Source organism: Erinaceus europaeus, chromosome X (genome assembly GCF_950295315.1).
Source record: "Erinaceus europaeus chromosome X, mEriEur2.1, whole genome shotgun sequence".
Lineage (NCBI taxonomy): Eukaryota > Metazoa > Chordata > Mammalia > Eulipotyphla > Erinaceidae > Erinaceus > Erinaceus europaeus.
Genome location: NC_080185.1, coordinates 69593880 through 69619038, shown reverse-complemented (window position 1 = coordinate 69619038; position 25159 = coordinate 69593880). Strand labels below are relative to the sequence as shown.

At 35.8% G+C, this 25159-nt stretch overlaps 1 protein-coding gene across 4 annotated transcripts in view; it reads left to right on the top strand.

Moving 5' to 3' along the window:
- The window catches only part of ZNF711 (zinc finger protein 711), a 66780-nt gene extending 43106 nt beyond the window's left edge, over positions 1-23674 (top strand). For all 4 annotated transcript variants that reach the window (XM_060182860.1, XM_060182857.1, XM_060182859.1 and 1 more), the window contains 6 exons: positions 2344-2499; positions 3275-3409; positions 7220-7357; positions 8341-8388; positions 20157-20300; positions 21010-23674. In XM_060182860.1, coding sequence (XP_060038843.1) covers positions 2344-2499; positions 3275-3409; positions 7220-7357; positions 8341-8388; positions 20157-20300; positions 21010-22187 — 1799 coding nt within the window. In that variant the 3' untranslated portion in view covers positions 22188-23674. The remainder of the gene's footprint in view (positions 1-2343; positions 2500-3274; positions 3410-7219; positions 7358-8340; positions 8389-20156; positions 20301-21009) is intronic.
- The last annotated feature ends 1485 nt before the right edge of the window (positions 23675-25159 follow it).

Sequence of the window (25159 nt, the reverse complement as noted above, 5' to 3'; positions counted from 1 at the left end):
TCACTAGTTTGGTAGGGCTCTGAAGAGTTGAGGTTCCATAATACATTCATGAAGTTGTCTGCCCCAGGGAAGTAAGGATGGAATGATGATATCATCTAAAACTTGATGGCAGATAGAGGAGTTAGGCACTTGACATCTTAGACTTAGTGTCTCTGGCTGCAATCAGAAGTAAATGTTCTTAAATTTAAGTATATTCTCATATTCTTCATTTTTGTACATTATTTTTAAGTAAAACATACATTGCTCAATCTGGTATACAAAATTTCTGGTTTGAAGTCATTGTTCATTGATTCAACAAGAATTAAAAGTTTTCTAGGGCTTTAACAATGTAATCATTTTTAAAAAATCCTTCTTATAAATTCATTAAGGTATTTTCTGTTTTCAACCCCAGATTTCATGTTAGTGAGCTTTCACAAATATCATTTCTTAATTTTGGAATTATTATTTATGTAAGTTTATTTTATAAGTGATATGTATCCCATATTCTTCTGTGTCTGTTATTTTTTGTGTTTGCCAATAGAAGATATTTAAATCTTTATTTCTTAATCTTTATTTATTGGATAGAGACAGCCAGAAATCGAGAGTGAAAGGGGAGATAGAGAGGGAGAGAGACAGAGAAACACCTGCAGCACTGCTTTACCACTCATAGTTTTCTCTCTGCAGGTGGGGACTGGGGGCTTGAATCTGGGTCCTTGTACATTGTAACATGTGTGCTTAACCAGGTGCGCCACCATCCAGCCCCCGAAGATATTTAAATCTTTCTTCAAGCTATTTTAAGTGAATCTGTATGATAATTAAAAATTGCATGTCTGTATGTTGAATCTCATGAATTGTTCTTTACATAATTGTTATATATGTAGTATATTTGACCTTATAGAGTGTTTTATCATATAACATACCCCTTTTAAGTGTTTCACAATAGGTCATTAAGTGAATGTAGTGGACATGTGGTTATCATTTACACTTTTTTTTTAAAGATTTTATTTATTTATTAATGAGAAAGATAGGAGGAGAGAGAAAGAACCAGACATCACTCTGGCACATGTGCTGGCAGGGATCGAACTCAGGACCTCATGCTCGAGAGTCCAAAGCCTTATCGCTGCGCCACCTCCCGGACCAAATCATTTACACTTTTAACAACTCTTAAATGTCAGTAGTACATGTTTTTTTAAATTATTTATTTATAAAATGGAAACACTGACAAGACCATAGGATAGGAGGGGTGCAATTCCCACCACCAGAGCTCCGTATTCCCTCCACTCCCCTGATAGCTTTCCTGTTCTTTAACCCCTTGGAAGTATGGAGCCAGGGTCATTATGGGGTGCAGAAGGTGGAAGATCTGAGTTCTGTAATTGCTTCCCTGCTGAACATGGGCTTTGACAGGTTGATCCATACTCCCAGCCTGTCTCTCTCTTTTCCTAGCGGAGCAGAGCTCTAAGGGACTGGAGTTCCAGGACACATTGGTAGAGTCATCTGTCAAGAGAAGTCTGGTTGTCATCATGGTGGCATCTGGAACCTGCCGCCACGAGCTTAGTTCCTGGGTCATCTCTCTCGCGGTGCGCTACGCTAGCCCGACACTCGTGGATGAAAAAAAGTTAACATACAAAGCCATACAAATTGTTGAGTAATCATGAACCCAAAGGCTGGAATATTGCAGATGAAGAGTTGGGGTCTTTGTTTTAGAAATAGCTAAGTAGGTCTATCTTAGGTAAATTCCAAAGGGCCCAGGACTTTATTAGTTTTTTACTAAGCCTATCGTCCGATATGTAGGTGGACCCAGGTTATTGTCTGTGGAGATGATGCCATGGCTGGAAAAAGGGCTAGAAAGCTGGATCAGGGAAGAGAGTAGCTCCCAAATATGGGAAAAGTGTATAAATATTGTTGACTATAAACCTCATCAATTTGATCTGGGGCCTATATTCAGCATAGGAGCCTGTCTAACCTCTACATCTCTGTAGATCTGAACTTGTATTCTGTGGTCATCAGTAGAATATTCTGAGTTGCACCAATTTCAGGACCCATCTTCTTCAGGTGGTAGATAGAGTATGTTATCCAACCTCCCTTTGGAGGTTAGAACATTCTCTACCATTGTTGATCCACATTGAGGACAAGGTCCTATGGGGGCCCCAAAGGGGTCCATTAAGTTGTTCCTGATGGAGATGACCAGTGATAATGGAGAGAAGGATCTATTCGAGGTCTAGGGTCATCGTGTTTGTGTGGGAATTCCAGGACTCCCCACCTAGGGCTCCAGATGATGTGGTGGTCTGATGATGACTAAAGAGTCATCATTAAAGTATGCCAGTCTCTTGTTGACTAAAATAGTTTTATTTTTATATTTTATAGTGGATGATGTTGGGGAAAAATTAGAACACATGGTGAATACCCCATTAAAAATTGGCAGTGACGGTTCACAAGGAGATGTTAAAGAAGATGGATTTGGTTCAGAAGTCATAAAAGTGTATATATTTAAAGCTGAGGCTGAAGATGATGTTGAAATAGGTACCAATACTAATATAAATTTATTGTTGTAAAATACTGAGAACTTGTTTAATCATGATTATTCTAAAATTATCTTCAAACTATAGGTTTGAGGATGGACTATTAAAATAATGCATGTTAATGACTGAGGACATTTTTCAGTGGTAGATCACAGGACTTGCATGCTTGAAGCCCCAGGTTTGATTGTTGGTATCAAGTATGCTAGAGCTGAGCAGTGTCACTCATATAAAAAATAACTGTGGATCAATAAATGATGACAATCAGTGTCAAACAGCAATGCATAATGCCATTGTTACATTCTTTTTTACACAAGTACAATCTTATATTTGAGCTATAGGAAAAATTACTATAGAAAATTTCATTTAGAGTCAGAAATTATGAGTTTTAAGTGCAACCGCCCTCCAGGCTGTCTGCTTGAATCTTAATCCTCATTCTATTACTGAGAAACCTCTAGAGAGTTATTTAGCCCCCTTCTAACTCAGTTTCCACATCCATGAAAAGGCACTAATGATGCTATTGTGAGAACTAAATGCATAAATGAATTTTAAAGATTACAGAACTTGACATGTTAGTGTTTGCACTTGTTATTTTTCAGTGTTGACAGATAATTTAAAATACTGTTCATAAGAAAATTATTTTTATGTTTAGGAATTTACATCGGAATATTTTCAGGAGGTATTTTTCCAAAACTAAATGTATTTTATAGATCATTTTCATTAATCTAGGGACTTATTCCATGGTTACTATTTCATTATGTGTTTTCATTTTTTTTAAGGTGGAACAGAGATTGTCACAGAGAGTGAATACAACAATGGACATCCTGTAACTGGAGTGCTTGACCAGAACCGAATGCAGCGAGAGAAGATGGTTTATATGGCAGTTAAAGATTCTTCTCAGGAAGATGATATCAGTAAGAAAAAAATACACATGATGATTCATTATAGCCATTACAAATAATTTTTAAAGAAACAGAGTTATATCAGTCATACAAGGAGTATCATAAAAATCAAAGTTCAATAAAATAATGTTGACCCTTTTATTATAAAGAATTTTTTAAAAAGGCGTGTCTTATATTGTCCATCCATGCACACATGCATTGTTCAAATCAGCAACATATATTTTCTGGTGTCATTAGAATCTTCAATACTTATGAAGTATTTAGAGTTCATTTTACATATATGGTCTCATTTTACTCATATATCACCAACATAAACAGTATTATTTGTGTTTTATGGAAGGAAACGTGCTCAAGAAAAGTAATAATTACCCAAAATAATTTCCTTATTAATTTAAGAAGGTATATCTTGATTTCTACTATCTGTCCAACTTTACTTCCATCATTCTTTCCTCATGCTATTGTGTACTATTAGACTCTTCTTTGTATCTAATGACAGAAAGGTTATTTATTTCTCTATCACTGAGTGATTAGTTAAGTAAAAATTCTTCCCAGTCAAGCTGTCAGGATATTTACTTACAGTGTTATCCATGATTTCTAAGTAGTTGCTGAAAATTTCTTGGCCTTCAGTATTATAGGGTGAAAAGAAGCTTTTCATAGTTCCTTTCAAGCCATCCTATCAATTGTCAGTGTGGAAATACAGCTTTTCTTATGTATGTTGCAATGCTGATATAAATATTGCTTTTTCTCTTTCTTTCATTCCTCTTTCCCTTCCTTCCTTCCTTCCTTCCATCCTTCCTTCCTTCCTTCCTTCCTTTCTTTCTTTCTTTTTTTACTTAAAAGACCAATAGCCTCCACTTCAGTGTATTGTATTGACGATATGTAGGTGTGCATGTATTGCATTTTGAATCCTATTCCTCAGACTTTCATGAAAAGACTACAGTAGATATATAAAAAGAAATGAGCTGACAAGATTTGGTTGGGGAGGAATATAATTCAATAATTTCAGATGATAGAATAAAGAAAACCTTGTGTATGCACAATAGATTACTAGTCAGCTACAACAAAAACAAACACTGTGATTTTACTCATATATAGTACACAAACAAAACAAATGAAACAAATAAAACTAAAATAAATTTTCAGGCAATAAGACCAAATTAGTGGTTACCAGAAAGGAAGAGCTGAATGAGTAAATCAAGTTAAATGGAGTTGAATGAGTAAATCAAGTTGAATGATAGGAAAGGACATAAACTGGGATGGGAGTATTTTGTAGATGTCTGTCACAGGGAGTTGATAGTACGCATGTGTTAACAGCTGCACTACAATCCATTAATTTACCAATAAAAATAAATACATTAGAAAGTATCAATTGTATGATGAGGGATGGAATTAAACTTTTATTTTGAACATAATATAGTCTATTAGCTATTCATTTATAGTGACAAAAATAATTTGTCTTTTGCCTTTCTAAATTACTTTAATTCACTAGGGAAGATGTAAATTAAATGTCAATGTCATAGAGACATGAAGGAAACACACACCTTGGGAAAATGGTGTCTATAGACATGCTCAATACATGATTATTACAAACCTTCAGTTTGTAAAAATGTCAATACCTATGAAGTACAACAATCTGAAACAATAAAATGAAGTATGCCTGCATATATATACATCTGTATGTAGATGTAGATTTCTGTGAATGAATAAATAAATATGTAAAGAGGCAGGGTAGGTCTGTCTATATACATACATGTGTACATACATAATTTCACACATAAGTATTATATTAAAAGGCATACTACGTTAGTAAAGAGGTTGGGTAGGGTAGGGCTAGAAAAACTAAAATAAAATAGTTGACCTTTTGACAGTGCAGATCACTTTATCCAACTCCTACCACACTGAAAGATACTTTGGTGTTGTGGTCGGTTAGTCTCTCTCTCTCTCCCTCCCTCTCCCTCTCCCTCTCCCTCTCCCTCTCCCTCTCCCTCTCCCTCTCCCTCTCCCTCTCCCTCTCCCTCTCCCTCTCCCTGTCTCCCTTTCTGTCTCTCTCCCTCTCTCTCTCCTTCTCTCCCTCTCTCCCTCCCCCTCTCTCTCTCTGTCATGTGTGTGATTCCATCTGAATGTCATCGAAGAGCAGTGGAATCCTGACAATGACGAAAAAAAAGTATAAGCTGGGAGACTAGACTTGGGTTAACTGATGGTAGAATTTCATGGGAATATTGAATATTTAGACCAATGCCATTTTCTGGTTAAAGGAAAAAGGGAAGATTAAGAAAAGTGTAATACTTTGTTTCCCCACACGTGTCCCACATGTTATAGTGAATTGAAGATCCCAGTATATGAATTGAAGGAATATCATAAATTCAAACCTTTTTTCTATTTAACTAGTCACATCTAAATCATTTGTTCCTTATGAACTACGCAAAGTGAAACTTTAAGCTTAACTTTTTTATACTGCTATGCATTTTTAAATGTCTCCTTGCTTTTTCAATTGGATTTTTCATAATCCTGCCGATTGAAAGTGTAAAACATACATTTGAGCACCATATATTTATACATACTTATGTACATATATCTACATCTATATATAGATGTTTATATATGCAGGCATGGTTCATTTTATTGTGCTTCAGTTTTGTGCTACATGGATACTGCTTTTTAAATATTTATTATTTATTTATTCCCTTTTGTTGCCCTTGTTGTAGTTCTTTTTTTAAAAAATATTTATTTATTCCCTTTTGTTGCCCTTGTTGTAGTTCTTTTTTTAAATATTTATTTATTTATTCCCTTTTGTTGCCCTTGTTGTTTTATTGTTGTAGTTATTGCTATTGATGTCATTGCTGGATAGGACAGAGAGAAATGGAGAGAGGAGGGGAAGACAGAGAGGGGGAGAGAAAGATAGACACCTGCAGACCTGCTTCACCGCTTGTAAAGTGACTCCCCTGCAGGTGGGGAGCCGGGGCTTGAACCGGGATCCTTATGCCAGTCCTTGCGTTTTGCTCCATGTGCATTTAACCAGCTGCACTACAGCCTGACTCCCTGCTTTTTAAAAAAAAAAAACAAATTAAAGGTTGTGGCGGCTCTGAGCATATCTACAGGCACTGCTTTCTCTCAGCATGTGTTCACTTTATGTACCTATCACAGTTAGATAAATTATGTCTTAAAATATTAAGACATACTGCTGCTGAACACACTAATGGACCATAGTGTATTAGACTACAGTTTAGTGTAAATATATGCATTAGAAAACTAAAAAAAAAATGTGTGACACACCTTACCATGACATTTGCTCTTTGCATTAATCTAGAAACTAACTTGCAGTATTTCAGAGGTGTGCCTGTATGTGTGTGCACATATAACAGTTATACATGTTTATATCATGCACATCTAATTTTAGTTAATTTTGTTTTAAATTTTTGTTCAATTACTAGTACTTTTGATGATATCTCATGGATAACTTTCTAGTATTGTTTCTATAGGAAATGCTTCAAAGTTTTAATAAAAATCAGGCAGAAATATGGGATATAACCTTTTTATAAATTTGTGATGCCCAACTGACTGTGAAATGAGCCAGTATATTTTAGGCTCACATGCTTTGTCAATAAGCCATTTCCATAGGACTAGTTTCTAAAAGGAGTATAAGAATTTTGATGAAAGATTGTCTCTTAGTAATACTAGCCTTCAAAAGTGTCTAGTGTGTGTCTGACTTTTCTTTTTAATCAGTCAAATTGAAACCTTTAATTTTGAAATATAATTGAGTTTCATTTTTTTTACCCATTAAATATTTGGGTTTATAAACTAGCAATTATTTCTAAAATTTAGGTTGCGCTGAAATAGCAGATGAAGTTTACATGGAAGTCATTGTAGGGGAAGAGGAAGGAACTTCTCTCCCTGAGACTCAGCTTGAGGACTCTGATGTTAATAAAACAGTTGTCCCTGTTGTCTGGGCTGCGGCATATGGTATGACACTGACATTTTTTCACCTGATAATTACAAATCTAATTTATCAGACTTTAGTTCACTAAATATGCTGTGCTAATGTTTCTCCACACCCAATGAGTTGATTAATAAAACGTGGTTTTCTATGCATTGATTCATTTTTAGTAACTTGACTTCTTCTATGACACATAATTTTCAGTTTAAAACAAAACTTAACTGTAATGTATCTTCAGTAGAATTTTAAATCCTATCTGTATGAGTAGCATGATTTCTTCTTTTTTTCTAAAAGAGGAATACTCTTCAAAAACATATTTTTCTCATGTTGGGATGCATTTTATAAATAATAAGAGTTAGGGGGTTGAGGATAAACAAATACATATGGTCTTCTAAAATACCTAACAGAAGGTAACTTTATCAAACAAATTTTTCCTGTCTATTTCAAACTAATTAATTTGTAAGATAGGCCAAGTATGGTCTTCTCATTGACAAATTTTAGTGTTTAAGTGCATTAACATAACTTGGTTTTCCAAAGGTTCATTCTTTCAACACTCATTTTATTGAGCACCTTAAACTCTGAGAATACTCTACAGAAATACTTACCTGTTTTTTATGTTAAAATTAAGATTGTTGGAGCAAGCAAAATAACACACTTTGGATAGTGTGTTGCTTTGGTGTGTTGCTTTGCCATGTCGTGACACAGGTTATAGCCCAGCCCCACTGTATTGAATGAAGTTTTGGTGCTGTGGACCCTTTCACACTTTCTCTGCCTCTTTGTCTCCGTCTAAAAAGACAGAAATAAGATTGTCACAGATGTTAACAGATTAAAGGATGCTTACAACAGCCCTTGTTTCCAGTGTGTGAAATCAGCTTCTAATCTATAAAATTAGAAGACCTCAATAAAAATATAATCCAAGAAATTCAAATTAATGTTTTGAAGAATATATGAGTCACTTATATGCATTACATCCAGTATATAAGATTTTAGTGTTTTATTATTTTTGTAGGAGATGAGCGAAGAGTTTCCCGAAGATATGAAGACTGTCAAGCTTCAGGTGAGAGAATATTATATATGAGAACTAAGTTTAATATCCAATTTTATATACTGCTTGATTAATTAATGAAAGATTGTGCATTTCTTTAGCTCCTAGTTGCTTAACTGTCTAATCTAATTACATAGGAGTCTGCATCTTTCAGGAACTGGTTACTTTATGTACAGACACTGTGTTATCTTGAAAGTTTTCTATTTACCTCAAAATACAGTATTAAAGAGCTTGATATATAGGTTATTAGTTGTTGGTGTGGAATAATTTATAAATTAATTCAATAGTTTTTTTTTACCCCTTGGTCTTTGTATCTTTTTTTTTTATTATCTTTATTTTATTTACTGGATAGAGACAGCCAGAAATTGAGAGGGGAGGGGGTAATAGAGAAGGAGAGACACCTGCAACACTGCATCACCACTTGCAAAGCATTCCCCCTGCAGGTGGGGACTGGGGGCTCAAACCTGGGTCCTTGTACACTGCAACATATGCGCTCAACCAGGTGTGCCACCACCCGGCCCCTATAAATTAATTTTTATAGAAAAGTAAGAAATAGTCATGACATTAACCACTTATTAATAACTTCTTTTTTATCTTTATTTGTTGGATAGAGACAGCCAGAAATCTAGATGGAAGGGGGTGATAGAGAAGTAGAGAGACACCTGCAGCACTGTTTCACCACTCATAAAGCTTTCCCCTTGCAGGTGGGGACTGGGGGCTCGAACCCAAGTCCTTGCTCATTGTAATGTGTGCGTTCAACGAGGTGCACCACCACCTGGCCCCTCCACTTGTTAATAACTTCTTTAGTGCAAAACCTTTTTCTTAATTTCTGTGACAGACAGTAGATTTATGCAACTACTATATAAAATCCATATGCCTGCTTATTAATTTTTCCTTTTAGTTTTATTAAATTCCATATAGTGTTAAACTGTGGTTGATAGTTATCATTATTAAGCAAGAGTTTTTCTTATTATAAAATTATCTCTGTTATTTCTATACTTAGGAAGCATTTAACTGTAAAGTAGAATGAATGTTTCAAGGCAAATTATGGCAGGCATATATCACAGCATATAAGTTAGATTGTTTATTTTTTGCCATCTCAGGCCTTTATGCACGCATAGTTTTGTTGCTCCCAGTTAATTTGTTTTCTTTCAGAGAAAGGACAGAAAGAAGAGAGAGTCAATAACAGAGAGAGAGAGAGAGAGAGAGAGAGAGAGAGAGAGATGACCATAGCACCTGAACTGCCTTTGGTATTACAGCAATTCTATGCAGTACAAAGTTCCAACCTAGGTCATGCATATACCAAGGCAGATACCTTGTTTGGTGAGGTCTCTCTGATCCTAAGTAAAATAGTTTATGTAAGTCTACATTTTTAGACTAAATGAAATGTTATAAAATATTTTCTTCTGTAAACACTAACCACACAGAAATTATGGTAAATTTCCTGCTATGCATATCTTAATCTTTTAATAAATCCTAATACATTTCTCATTAAGTAAACTGATTTTCCTATGTATGTATACATGACACACACACACACACACACACACACACACACACACACACACACACACACATTGTATCCATACAATTTTATTTGTTATTCATGGCAGGTTAAAGGGCATAAGTCCACAGCACACCACTACCAAATTTCTGTGTCCCTACCTTCCCAACTTCTTTTTTTTTATTTAAGGAAGGAGACATTAACAAAATTATAGGATGGGGGGGCACAACTCCACACAATTCCCGCCACTCAATCTCTATATCCCGTCCCCTCTCCATTAGCTTTCCCATTCTCTATCCCTCTGGGAGCATGGACCCAGGGTCATTGTGGGTTGCAGAAGGTGGAAGGTCTGGCTTCTCTAATTGCTTCCCCGCTGAACATGGGCGTTGACTGGTCAGTCCATACTCCCAGTCTGCCTCTCTGTTTCCCTACTAGAGTGGTTCTCTGGGGAAGCGGAGCTCCAGGACGCATTGGTGGGGTCTTCAGTCCTGGCCGGCATCCTGATGGCATCTGGAACCTGGTGGCTGAAAAGAGAGTTAACATACAAAGCCAAACAAATTGTTGAAGAATCATGGACCCAAAGGATGGAATAGTGGAGACAAAGTGTTGGGGGTGGGGGAGGTACTCACTGCAAACTCTGGTATACTACTGCTTTCAGGTATATATTTGCCCTGGTTTATGGGTATGTGTGGACATATGCTCTATCTCCTAGAACCTGGTCTATATCTAGGTTTTGGGACTTTGTTAGGAAGTGAGACACCTGGGATGGAGTTAGAGAATACTATGAAAGGAAAGGTCTCACCTGAGTGATGAAGCTGAAGGGTTGTCATTCCACACGTGAAGTCTCTGGACACAGTCTGAAGTGAAGCATGCCGGGGTAGCACTCGTTGTGTTGATTAGGTTGCGATCAGCGAATGCAATATTATTTGATAAGAATTGGGAGAAGCATACGGGAAAGTGGGCCCTACCCTAGGGTCCCAGGACTGGGGGAAGTTTAGGCTCTATAGTGGAAATGTGAGGTTCCTGCTGTCTTAGTGTTCAAGAAGACAATGGATAGTTATTGTTAGCATCACATTATTTGGTAAAGGGTTAACTTTGAAAAGTCCCTTTGTTAGACATACAATCAATTTTCCCCCCTCTCATATGAATTAGTGATTTTTTAAATATTTATTTTATTTATTTATTCCCTTTTGTTGCCCTTGTTTTATTGTTGTAGTTATTATTGTTGTTGTCATTGTTGGATAGGACAGAGAGAAATGGAGAGAGGGAGGGGAAGACAGAGAGGAGGAGAGAAAGATAGACACCTGCAGACCTGCTTCACCACCTGTGAAGAAACTCCCCTGCAGGTGGGGAGCCGGGGTTCGAACCGGGATCCTTATGCCGGTCCTTGTGCTTTGAGCCACCTGCGCTTAGCCCGCTGCACTACAGCCCGACTCCCTAAATAGTGATTTATATGACTACAGTTTAATAGGTGTGTACATAAACACCATTCCCACCCACCCCCTACCCCCCCACCCCCCGCTTGCCCAAGAAGCTGCATGTCCATCCTCCCCCTCACCACAGGGTTTTTACTTTGGTGCCCTACTTTCAATTTAGTCAGATCCTGCTTTTAGTTTCCCTTTCTGATCTTCTTTCTCAACTTCTGTTGATGAGTGGGATCATCCCATACTCATCTTTATCTTTCTGACTTAGCTCACTTAACATAATTCCTTCTAGCTCTGTCCAAGATGGGTCAGAGAAGTTGAGTTCATTGTTCTTATAAGCTGCATAGTATTCCATTGTGTATATATAACACAGCTTTCACAGCCACTCATCTGTTGTTGGGCACCTGGGTTGCTTTCAGGTTTTAGCTATTATGAATTGTGCTGCTATGAACATAGGAGTACACACCTCTTTTTGGTTGGGTGTTATGGAGTCCTTGGGGTAGATCCCCAGGAGAGGAATTACTGGGTCATATGGGTCATATGGAAGGTCCATGTCTAGCCTTGTGAGAGTTCTCCAGACTGCTCTCCACAGAGGCTGGACCAATTTACATTCCCACCAGCAGTGCAACAGGGTTCCTCTGTCCCCACATCCTCTCCAGCATTTGTTGCTGCTGTCCTTTTTGATGTATGCCATTCTTACAGGAGTGAGGTGGTATCTCAGTGTTGTCTTTATTTGACAATCAGTGACATGGAGCAGTTTTTCATGTTTGTTTGCCTTTTGCATCTCCTCTGGAGTGAATGTTCATATCCTCTGCCCATTTCTGGATGGGATCATTTGTTTTTTTGGTGCTAAGTTTGATGAGCTCTTTGTATGTTTTGGTGATTAGTCTCTTGTCTGATGTATGGCATGTGAAGATCTTCTCCCATTCTGTGAGGGGTCTCTTTGTTTGTGTGATAGTTTCTTTGGCTGTGCAGAAGCTTTTCAATTTGATATAATCCCATTTGTTTGTTTCTGCTTTAGTCTTCCTTGCAATTGGATTTGTTTCATCAAAGATGTCCTTGAAGTTTAGGTGGGAAAGTGTTTTACCAATGTTTTCCTCTAAGTATTTGATTGTTTCTGGTCTAACATCTAGGTCCTTTATCCATTTGGAGTTGATTTTTGTTTCTGGTGAGGTAAAGTGGTTCAGTTTCATTCTTCTGCATGTTTCAACCCAGTTTTCCCAGCACCATTTATTGAAGAGAGCCTCCTTCTTTCATTTAATACTTTGGGCCCCCTTATCAAAGATTAGATGTCCATAGGTGTGGCTTCCCATCTTCTAATGATAATCACTATAGTTTTCACAAAATCTTAGAACCAGTTTGTTTGCTTCTATTTTTTTCATTTCTTCTTTTCTTTTCTTTTCTTTTCTTTTTCTCCTTTCAATTTAATGTGTATCACTTCTCTAGATTCCACATATGAGTGAAGTTATCTTTCAACCCTTTACTTAATTGGATAAATGTAATCAACTCCAATTCCATGGTTTTCCCCCCAAATGACACAATACTATCTTTTATCACAAACTAATTGTTTGAAGTGTATGTATCCCTTAACATCTTTATCCAGTATCTATTGATGGACATTTAGGCTGATTCTAGTCTTTGGCTATTGTAAATAATGCACCTCTTAATATACAGATGCATTATTCCCTTTCAAATTAGTGTTTGCATGTCCTTTGGATAAATGACAAAAAGTGGCATAAAGTGATTCCATTTTTTATTTGTTTGAGGACTCTCTATACAGTCTTCCAAAGGGCCGCCACCCATTTGCATTGCCAACACCTGTCATTTCCTGGTTTGTAGACTTGGATCATTCTCACAGGTGTAAGTTGAATTCTCAGTGTGGTATTAATTTGCATTTCTCTGCATTTCTTCATATGTCTGTGGGCCATGTGTATCTCTTTTTCAGAAAATTGTCTATTTCCTTGACCCACTTGATATTAGGTTATTCTTGTGTTGTTGAGTTTTAACAGTTCTTTAATGATGTTTGATGTCAGTCATTTATTACATATGTGATATGCAAATATCCTCTCCCATTTAATAGGTTGCCTAGTTAAGTTTCTTTTTTTTAAATTTTTTTTGTAATTTTATTTATTTATTTTCCCTTTTGTTGTCCTTGTTGTCTTTTTATTGTTGTTGTAGTTATTGTTGTTGATGTCATTGTTGTTGGATAGGACAGAGAGAAATGGAGAGAGGAGGGGAAGACAGAGAGGGGGAGAGAAAGACAGATGCCTGCAGACCTGCTTCACCGCCTGTGAAGTGACTCCCCTGCAGGTGGGGAGCTGGGGGTTCGAACCGGGATCGTCACGCCGGTCCCTGCGCTTTGTGCCACCTGCGCTTAACCCGCTGCGCCACCGCCCGGCTCCCCCTAGTTAAGTTTCTATAGTTTGTTTTAGATGTGTAGAACACTTTTTAATTGGATATAGTCCTATTTATTTTCTCTTGCTTTCATTTCACGTGCCCGTGAGGATGAGCCTTCAAGTACATCTTTGATGGAAGATCCTGCAAAGTTTCACCGACATTTTCATCTATAAATTTGTTTTTGGTATAATATATAGATCTTTGATATATTTTAATTTGATTTTAGTGTGTGGTGTTAAGTGGTGGTATAGTTTCACTTTCTACATGTGGCTGTCCAATTTTCCCAGCACCATTTATTAAATAAACCTTCTTAACTCCATCAAATGGTTTTGGTCCCTTTGTCCTATATTAGGTGTCCATTTTTATTCCAGTAACATGCTGTTTTAATTATTGCTTTGCAGTATAAATTGAAATTTTGGAATGTGATGCTTCCATTCTTTTTCCTTTTTTCTTAGAAGTGCTTTGCCTAGTGTGTTTGTGTGTGTGTGTGTGTGTGTGTGTGTGTGTGTGTGTGTGTTTCCACTAAATTTTTTTGAACAATTTGTTAAATTTACTTGAAAAACATCATTGGGGTGTTGATAAGAATTACATTTGTAACTGTAGATTTCTTTTGGTAGAATGGTCTTTTAATAATGTTTATTCTTGGGAGTCGGGCTGTAGCGTAGTGGGTTAAGCGCAGGTGTCGCAAAGTACAAGGATCCCGGTTCGAACCCTGGCTCCCCACCTGCAGGGGAGTCGCTTCACAGGCAGTGAAGCAGGTCTGCAGGTGTCTATCTTTCTCTCCTCCTCTCTGTCTTCCCCTCCTCTCTCCATTTCTCTCTGTCCTATCCAACAATGACAACAACAATAATAACTACAACAATAAAAAAACAACAAGGGCAACAAAAGGGAATAAATAAATAAAATATTTTAAAAAATTTAAAAAAAATAATGTTTATTCTTCCAGTCCAGGGACTAGGAATATTCTTTCATTTTGGTGTGTAATTCTCTGTTTTTTTAAAGTAAAGTCCTATAGTTTTACTTGTAAATGTTCTTTACCTCAATGTCTTTTATCCTTTCATTTTATCTTTTGCAGTTCTACTCTAAGTGGTATTTAATCTTTTATTTTTCCTCTGACTCCTTGTTTGTATACATAAATGGTACAGATATGTGCGTGTTGATTTTTGTTTCCTGCTACTTTACTGAATTATTTCCAGTACTTTTTGGTAGAGAATTTAGGTTTCTGTAGGTATATTATCATCAGTAAATAGTGATAGCATGATTTCTTCCTTTACAATATGTGTACCTTTAATATATCTCTCTTGTCTGATTGCAGTTTCAAGGACCTCATAAACTGTGTTGAATATTAGTGGTGATGGTGAACATCCTTGTTTAAATCCTGATTTTTAGAGGGGAAGCTTTCAACTCTTCCTCATTAACAATTGTATTATCTGTGGGTTTTCCATATGAAACCTTTATTATGTTGAGGAATTGTCCTTCTATTCCCAATTTCTTAAGGGTCTTTATCATAAATGGATATTGGATCTTGTCAAATGCCTTTTTAATATCAATTGATATGACCATGTAATTTTTATCTCTTTTTGTTTATATCGTGGATTAAATTGATTGACTCACCAATGTCGAAATTTCCCAATTTAACAAGAATGAATTTCATTTTGTTTTGGTGAATTATTTTGATATATTTTTTAATTTGATTTGCCATGTCTTTTTTTTTTCTTTTTTAGTGAAAGGTTACTGTTCTACTGTATAGTTGTTGGCACATGAGTAAAATTTCTCATCTCACCCAGATAGGATTTTGCAAAGTACTGTCACTCCCAATTTAGGTACATCATCATGTACCAGGACCTGAGAGCTCCACACTCCCAACCCTCTCTCTGTCCTCTTTCCCCAGAGTTCTTTGCTATAGTGCAGTGTATCACCAGCCTAAGTTTTACTTTGTGTTCCCCCTTTCTGTTGTTGTATCTTAAGTTCTGCCCACGGGTGGGATCATCCTTAATTTGTTTTTTCTCTTCCTGGTATAGCTCACTTAAACATGATACCTTCAAACTTCATCCAAGTTCAGGTGAAGAAAGTGACTTCATCAACCTTAATAAATAAGTAATATTCTATTGTGTATATATACCACACCGTTCTTAGTCAGTCATTTGTTTTTGTACACTTAAGTTGCTTCCAATTTTGTGCTCTGACAAATTGTCCTGCTGTGAACATAGGTGTACACAGACCTGTTTCGATAGGTATGTTTGTTTCCTTAGTAAATAGCCCCAGAAGAGGAATGCCTCACCAAATGGTAGGTCTATTTTTAGACTTCTGAGAGTTCTCCAGACTACTCTCCACAGGGGATTGGGCAAAGTTGCATTCCGACCAACAGTATAGGGGGACTCCTTTACCCCAACATACTCTCCAACATTTGTTGTTATTGTCCTTTCTGACAGGAGTGATGTGGCAGCTCATAGTTGTCTTTATTTATATTTCTCTGATAATCAATGACTTGAAACATTTTTTCATATGTCTGTTGGCCCTTGGGATATAGGTAAATATTCTTTGGTAAATATTTTGTTCACATCCTCTCCCCATTTTTGGATGGGGTCATTTGTTCTTTTTGCTGCTGCTGAGTTTGGTGAGCGGTTTGTATATTTTAGTTATTAACCTTTTGTCTGGTGTATGACATAAAACTATCTTCTCCCATTCTGTAAGAGTCTCTCTATTTGGATATTAGTTTATTCTGCTGTTCAGAAGCTTTTCAATTTGATGTAGTCTTATTTATTTATTTACTTATTTATTTGTTTTATTACTTTCCTTTGAATGGATTTGAACCATTGAAGATACCCACAGAACTTGGATTGATAGGACTTTTGCCTTACCAATTTTTCCTTCTATACATTGATGGTTTCTGTTTTAAAGTCTAATTCCTTGATCCATTTGTAGTTTACTTTTGTTTCTGTTGAGATGTGGTGGTTCAGTTTCACTCTTCTGCATTTTTCAGTCCAATGTTCTGAACATCATTTATTGGAGAAAACCTCCTTTCTCCATTGAATATTTTGGGGCTCCTTGGCAAAAAATTAGATGCTCATAGATGTGGGGCTTTATTTCTGTCTTCTCAAGTCTATTCCACTGTTCACTGTGTCTATTTTTCCAATTTTTTTTACAATGCTTTTATATTATAATTTGAGTTTGGGGAGTGTGATAGCTCCATTCTTTTTTTTTTCTCAAGATTACGTTGCTGACTCTAGGAATTTTCTGATTCTGCATAAATTTTGTTGTATATATATTTTTTAAGAAATGTGATGAGACATTGATGGAGATTGCATTAAACCTCTGTATGGCTCTGGGTAGAATAGTCATTTTGATTATGTTAATTTTTCCAATCCATGAACATGATATCTTATTCCATTTCTTTATATCTTTTTCTGTTTTCTGTGAATAGTGATATATAATTTCCAGTATACAAGTCTTTCATTTCATTTGTTAGGTTTAATCCTAGATATTTAATTGTTTTTACTGCTATAGTAAATGGGATTTATTTCTGAATTTCTTCCTTCTGTCTTACTGTTTTTACATAAAGGAATACTATTGGATTTGATATTTTGAGGTTCTTTGCATCAATGCTCATCAGGGATACAGGTCTGTAGTTTCTTTTTTGATAAAGTCATTCCCTGCTTTCGGGATTCAGAGTGTTGTTAATATTATAGAATATGTTAGGGAGTGATTCCCCCTACTCAATTTTCTAGAAGAGTTTTAGGAAAATTGGTCTTATAGAATTTGTTAGTAATGCCATCCATCTGGTCCGGGGCTTTTATTCTTAGGAAGTTTTTATTTTATTTTTCTATACTGACTCAATTTCTGTGTTAATAATTTGCATGTTCAATCTGTCTTTTTTATAAGTTGAGCATGGCAAGTAATATTATTCCAGAAGTGCACACATTTAATCTAGATTGTCAAACTTATTTGGATAGTGATGTTTATAATAATTGCATATGGTTCTTTGTGTTTCCCCATCTTCAGCTGAAATTTCATCTCTTTCATTTCTGATCATTCTTAACTATTGCTTCCTCCTTTTCTTTTTGTGCAGTTAGTAGTATATCTATTTCATTTATCATTTGAATGAATCAGCTCTTTGTTTCATTAATCATTAAAATGAATTTTCTCTTTTCTCTTTTTTTAATTTCTATTTTGATTTTTGACATTTCCTTTACCATGTTGTCTTTTGGGTTTCTTTACTGTTTGCTCCATTTATAGTTGTCTCAGTTATGAAGTTAGATATCTTAATTGAGATCTTTGCTGTGTGTTAATATGAGCTTATATTGCTATAAACCTCCCTCTCAGTACAGCTTTTGCCACATCCCACCATCCCTGGTAGTTAGTTGGTCTGTTAATTTATTTGTTCTCCAAGTGACTCAGGTATTATTCAGAAAAAATATTATTTAGTCTCCATATCTGGTTGTATTTCTCTTTTTCTTTTTAGTGTTGATTTCTAACTTCACCATTTCATAGTGAGAAGAGACGCAGAAAACAGTTTCATTTTCCCTAAATCTTCCACTCCAACAAATTTAAATTCAGGTATTCTGGTATTCTCTCCCTAACCTGATTTACCCTACTTCTTAGACCTGGTATATCTCTGCATGTTAATTTTTCATTCTTGATTTGCCTTCATAGTGCATTTTCTAAATTATATCTCTGTTATTTTGCAAAGTTGTACACCTTGTATTTCTCTGTAGTTTCAGACATGGCTGTCTCTGGGTACTTCTAAGTTTCTATATTAGTGTGTCCCTTTTTTTCAGTCATCGGGTGGTAATATCACTTTGGTATTGGATTCCCTTGTTTATACTTCACTGTGGTGGACTGGAAGCTATTTTAATGCCTGTGATGTCAAGATAGGGTCTTAAATAGTGTTCCCATCTTCTGGGTACTAACAGTTTAGGGGATTTGTTTTCTCCTGAGTGCTCAAAGAACAAGCAAAATTTTTTATACTGCTCTTTTCTGAGGCTTGAGCAGATAATACAGATTTAGTTCTTGATGAGGCTTTGCTCCAAAAAAAATGGTGAGTCCTTGTAATAAAATTACTTTTTTTTTCTGAGTGCTCAAAGAGCAAATGGGATTTGTATTCCTAGCTGGCGTGTAGGGCTTGAGCAGACCACAGGTCTTTCATTCTTGGAGGGCTAGATTTTTTTCCCTTAGTCACTGGTGAGTCCCTATGGGAAGCTTAAAATCTTGATGTCCCTGAGCTCACAGGAATCTCCCAGAGAGTCCATACCTTCCTGCTGGTAACAGTGTGCTCTGTTGCTTAGCTACCAAGATAGCACTGGATTCTGCTAAGAATGGTTTATTAATCCGAGGGTCTTTCCCTCACCCATTTTCTGCCCACTGTTCCCATATGCCTGCACCTACCTGTGACTAAATGAGTTTCTTCAAAAGTTTCAGTTGTAATTTGCCCATTTTTCAGTTTTTTGGTTGTTTGTTTGTTTTGCATTAACTAGTTGATTAGGGGAATGATGTGAGGCGGTTGTTACTGATGCCTCCAGAAGTCAGTAAACTTTTTTTGAAATGTACAGAAACATTCTGTTTGTTACACAATACTTTGTGCTATACATTACATACAGTTATGATGATTATATTTGCTCACAGCTCCCCCTCCTTTTTGTTGCCTTTGTTTTTTTCTATTGTTGTTGTTACTGATGTTGTCATTGTTGGGTAGGACAGAGAGAAATGGAGAGAGGAGGGGAAGACAAAGAGGGAGAGAGAAAGATAGACACCTGCAGACCTGCTTCACTGCCTGTGAAGCATCTCCCCCTGCAGATGGCAGCTGGGGGCTCAAACCGGGATCCTTAGACTGGTCCTTCCACTTCACACTATGTACTTAACTCCCTTTTATAACTCCCTAACCCCGTTCAGAGCTGTATGTACATATATTTACTTAATATTTCTAAGTTTTTCAAGCTTCATTAGTGAGGAAATAAATCAGATATCCGAATTTTGCTTAGTATCTTTAAGTTCGGTTTCTTATGGTACATTCACCTTATCAGATTATTGGAATAAATTAATTGGAATATTGTTCTCTATTTTTGTGCTAGAGATGTAAAAAAGTTCTGTAAACCCGCTCTATTTAAAGTGTTTGCATGTATGTGCGTTTAAGAGTGTAAAAGAAAAAGATAAGACAGGTATATTTAGTGAAATTTAGTATCATAATGTCAACTTGATGCCATACTATCTCTAGTAATTGATGTTACTAAAATCATAGAGAAATACATGTATTTGATCAGTTATTAGAACTTCATCATTCCAGGATTACTTTTTCTGATAGAATGAGAGAGACATAAAAGGAAAGACACCACAGTACATAAGGTCTCTCCAGTGCAATAGGGGACAAGGCTTAAATCCAGATTGTGTTCATCAAACCAGGATCACTATTCAAATGAGCTATCTTTCTGCCTCATATATATGTATCTATTCTTTTTCAGGAAATACTTTGGATTCAGCGTTAGAAAACAGAAGTAGTACAGCAGTACAATACCTTCAGATTTGTGATAGCATTAATACAAACAAAGTACTTAAGCAAAAAAACAAGAAGAGGAGAAGAGGAGAAATCAGGCAGTGGCAAACAGGTAAAATACTAATACTTTATACTCATTACAATTATTTTAAATATGTAAGTATTTGTGTAACCAAAGGGAAAATGTCAGATGTTTATAATGCAGCTCTACTCCCATGTACCTGTTTTTATATAAATATTTTAGATGTGTTATTGGTACTTAATATTCATTTATTTGTTCTTTGACCAAATGCTTTTTACACATCTAAATTATTATTTCAGAGTTTTATTATATATATTTAAAATTTTTAAATTTTAAAGTTTAATACTTCATTTTACAATTTATTTTTATTGAGATAATGTTGGTTTACAAAACTTTATATATATATTTTAGTGAACCATTTAATTTCTCCTCAAATTGTATATTACCACACCATTTACATTATCAAGGTGTCAATATCTCCCAACCACACAGGCAGGTTATTTTAATAATAAAGGATGATTTATCATAGTTTTCAAAGTGCATGTAATACAGCATTTTACCAAAATAATATTAATAGTTTATAGTAGAGAGTTGCAGAATTTCTGTTTAGTGAGCTGCTTTACCATAATTTTATTTTATATGCATTTCACGTTAAAGTATTTTATTCTATTAGAGTAGTTCTCACATAGTGAAACATTTGTTTCAAAACTGGCCAAATATATAAACCTCCCTATTTTTGTTATCTATTAAATAAAATTATCTATTAGACATTATTATCTATTTTCTATCTATTATCTAGCTGTTATAATAGGTCCTGATGGACAGCCCCTGACAGTATATCCTTGCCATATTTGCACGAAAAAGTTTAAATCCAGGGGATTCTTGAAAAGACACATGAAGAATCATCCTGATCATTTGATGAGAAAAAAATATCAGTGTACAGATTGTGACTTTACAACTAACAAGAAAGTGAGTTTCCATAACCACTTAGAAAGCCATAAGCTTATAAATAAAGTTGACAAAACTCATGAATTTACAGAATACACACGAAGATACAGAGAGGCTAGTCCACTGAGTTCAAATAAGCTTATATTAAGAGACAAGGAACCGAAAATGCACAAGTGCAAATACTGTGACTATGAAACTGCAGAACATGGATTATTAAGCAGACATTTGCTGGCTGTTCACAGCAAAAATTTTCCTCATGTTTGTGTTGAGTGTGGTAAGGGCTTTCGGCATCCTTCTGAACTTAAGAAGCATATGAGAACCCATACTGGTGAAAAGCCATATCAGTGTCAGTACTGTGTCTTCAGGTGTGCAGATCAATCAAATCTGAAAACTCATATTAAGTCTAAACATAGTAACAATTTACCATATAAATGTGAGCATTGTCCCCAAGCATTCAGTGATGAGAGGGAGTTTCAACGCCACTTGGATTTGTTTCAAGGACATAAGACACATCAGTGTCCTCATTGTGACCATAAGAGCACCAACTCAAGTGATCTTAAGCGGCACATCATATCTGTCCACACTAAGGATTTCCCTCACAAATGTGAGGTCTGTGATAAAGGTTTTCATCGCCCCTCTGAGCTCAGAAAGCATAGTGATATCCATAAGGGTAGGAAGATTCATCAATGCAGACACTGTGATTTTAAAACATCAGATCCATTTATTCTTAGTGGGCATATCCTTTCAGTACATACTAAAGATCAGTCATTGAAGTGTAAAAGGTGCAAAAGAGGGTTCAGACAACAAAATGAGCTCAAAAAGCATATGAAGACCCATATTGGAAGGAAGATTTACCAGTGTGAGTATTGTGAATACAACACTACAGATGCATCTGGCTTTAAACGACATGTGATATCAATACATACCAAAGACTATCCACACAGATGTGAATTCTGCAAGAAGGGATTCCGAAGACCATCAGAAAAAAACCAGCATATTATGAGGCACCATAAAGAGGCTCTTATGTGATATAAAGAAAAAAAACTATTTAGGAAACATGGCATACTGCTTGAGAAGAAAATCGCACAAATTATTTCATCTGGTTACAAAACTTGATATTAAATCATAACTTCATGGCTTTTGTATTAAAGATCTTAAGATATTTAAATTGAATCTCACAGCCCTTTGAAAATCATTTAAAGCATTTAACAAGTACCATGGAATAGTTGTGAAAAAAAAAACACAACTTTTTAAGTTAAATATTTAGCATAATTATATATATAATTAAAACATAGAAAGAAAAAGCAAAAATAATTTACTTGCTTGACCATGCTAGAGACATATGTTTTTGAAAAGGTACATGTTTGAGGAATTTATCAATTCTTTGCTATGTCACAGAAACCTCACTTTTGTGCAATTTTACAAATGGGATTGGGAAATAAAATGTCATTCAAGAGTCACTTAATCACGTAGCCTTTATACGGTACCTATAATTTAAATTCCAGAAATAGAAGAAGGTTTGTGTTTTCATTAAAAGATAATTAACTGGAAAAACAGGTTAAATTAATCCAGTATTATTGAAAAAGAGAATTGCAGAGCTGCTAAGAATTTATCACAGGACAGTATGTTTAAAATATAACATTTTGTGTGCTGAAATCTAAGGTGAAATAGAAGGATTAAAATTCCTTTTTCTGTTCTAGTTGATTGTTCACTATGACAAATGTGATGTGCATATTAAAGTCAAATGTGACTTTCTAAAATGGATGCAACAGTAATGTTGTGAACAAAGTTAGCACTATATTTCATAATGATTTAAAGATTAAATTGCAAGGACACAGTTATTAAATATTATGTTTAAAGTGTGTTTTTAGGACAGTTTTAGCGAGTATGATTGCTCTAGTCTTACTTGCTGTAATGTTTAAAGGTGCAATCTTATGCCATTATTGAATTTTTTATTTTTAATATATATATACATATATACATACCATGTTATTAAAATGCAATTAAATTTGAGGCAGTATTTAGTGGAGCAATATACTGCTAATAATTTGAAGGTGAGTATTCAGTTTACATTGTATAAATTTAAATTTTGCATTCCTTTAACAAGGCTTTGTGTTAGCATGCCACAAATCAAATGGCGCTTAATATAAAAAGCAGGTTTAGGGAAATTTAATAAAAAGTCCTCTTCATAAATGTAATGTATATGACATGTACTTTTATGTTTAGTTGCCTCATGTTTACACTCAGCTGTTCAACATAGATAAAATGCAAATTTATTTCATGCTATAATGTGTCTTTGTTTACCTTTCTGTTTTTGCACCAGATATGAATCAGTTCCTGGAGAGTAATTTTTTAAATATTCCTTAACTTAAAAGTATTAAATTTGGAAAATCAAAATTGTGTGTCATGTGACTGTAAACGACGTACACGCTGTAAAAGAAAAATTGTTATCATTATGTTGGATTATGATGTTACTCACTGAAATGAGTATACAATAAAATTTTATTGCATTTCCATGTATTGTGAATTTATTTAAAGTTGCACTGCAACTCTCATTCGTTTTTTATTTATTTTTATATTACAAAGTTAGATGTCAACAGGGATTTGAATCCACACTATTTTCACGACCAGAGTTTTCACTCTCCCCACTGCAATCTACCACAGTTCCCCTAAAGTTGTAGAAATGGGCCAGCCATCTTCTCTACAACTATCTGTCCACGTTTATACATAGTTGCTCCTTCTTTTCCTGATTCAATCCTCTCTTCCCCTCTAAACCACTCATAACATCATAGCTACCTTCATATACCCCTCTCCTTTTTCCTCTCTCTCTCTCTCTCTCTCTCTCTCTCTCTGATGATGGAGTAGGAGTTCTGGCTTCTGTAGCTGCTTCTCTGCTGAGCATGGGCATTGACAGGTTGATCCATATCCCTAGCCTGTTTCTATCTTTCCCTAGTGGACCAGAGCTCTGGATATGTGAGGGTCCAGGACACATTGGTGAGGTTAGGCACCCAGCGATGTCAGGATGGAGTCATGGTAGCATCTGTAACTCAGTTTCTGGAAGGTGGCATGAACTAAGTTGAGACAAGATGGTCAATGAACAGGAACCAGAAAGTAGGATCAGAGCAGATGAGATTGGGGTTTTAGGGTAGAAGAAAGGTAGGACAACCCTTTTAGGCATGTTACTGGGGGCATACAACTATAGTAGTTTTGCTGAAGTTTGATAGCCTGAGGTTTGAGAATATTGTCTGAGAGAATGGTGTCAGCGTAGAGAAAAGGGCTAATAAGTTGGATTAGGGCCAGGAGTAACTCCCATTCTTATAAAAAAATTCTGTGGCTAATAATAACTATCTCCATCCACCTGCTCTAGGGCCCATATGTAAATACATATTTATATTTAGCACCAGAGCCTGTATAACCTCTTAAGTTTTTATTGATCTGAGCTTATAACTATGGTCACATCTGAGGAACATTGCAGGCTGCACGCAATTCAGGACCAGTTTTTTTTTTTTTTTTCGAGTGGCAGGGCAATATACCCCCAGCCTCCCTTCAGAGACTGGGGCTATACCTACAGTCATTACTTTATGGTAGAGTCAAGGCCCTGACAGGGCCCACAAGACACTGTTCTTTATGGAAGCGACCAGTGGTAGTGGAGAGAGGGACCCTTTAGAGGTCAAGACCCATCATATGTGTATGGCAATCCAAGGATTCTCTAACTAGGGCCCCAGATGATCAGGTGGTATGATATTGATTGAAGAGGCCATTATTAAATGGGCCAGTCTCTTGCCCTTATCCAACTTTTAGAGCCCTTTATTTATATGCTTACATTAGATTTTTCTCTCAGTTGTTTAGGTATTGAGTATCATTTGTTGAGCCCATCCAGAATTAAGTTTTAGGTATCTATCTTCTTTGGGCCTTTCTGCTAGGCTGTCCTCCTAATTTGGTCTAAATCTAATCAATTACAGAGTTTATGCTGACTTCTTTGGGCACTTAAACCATTATTG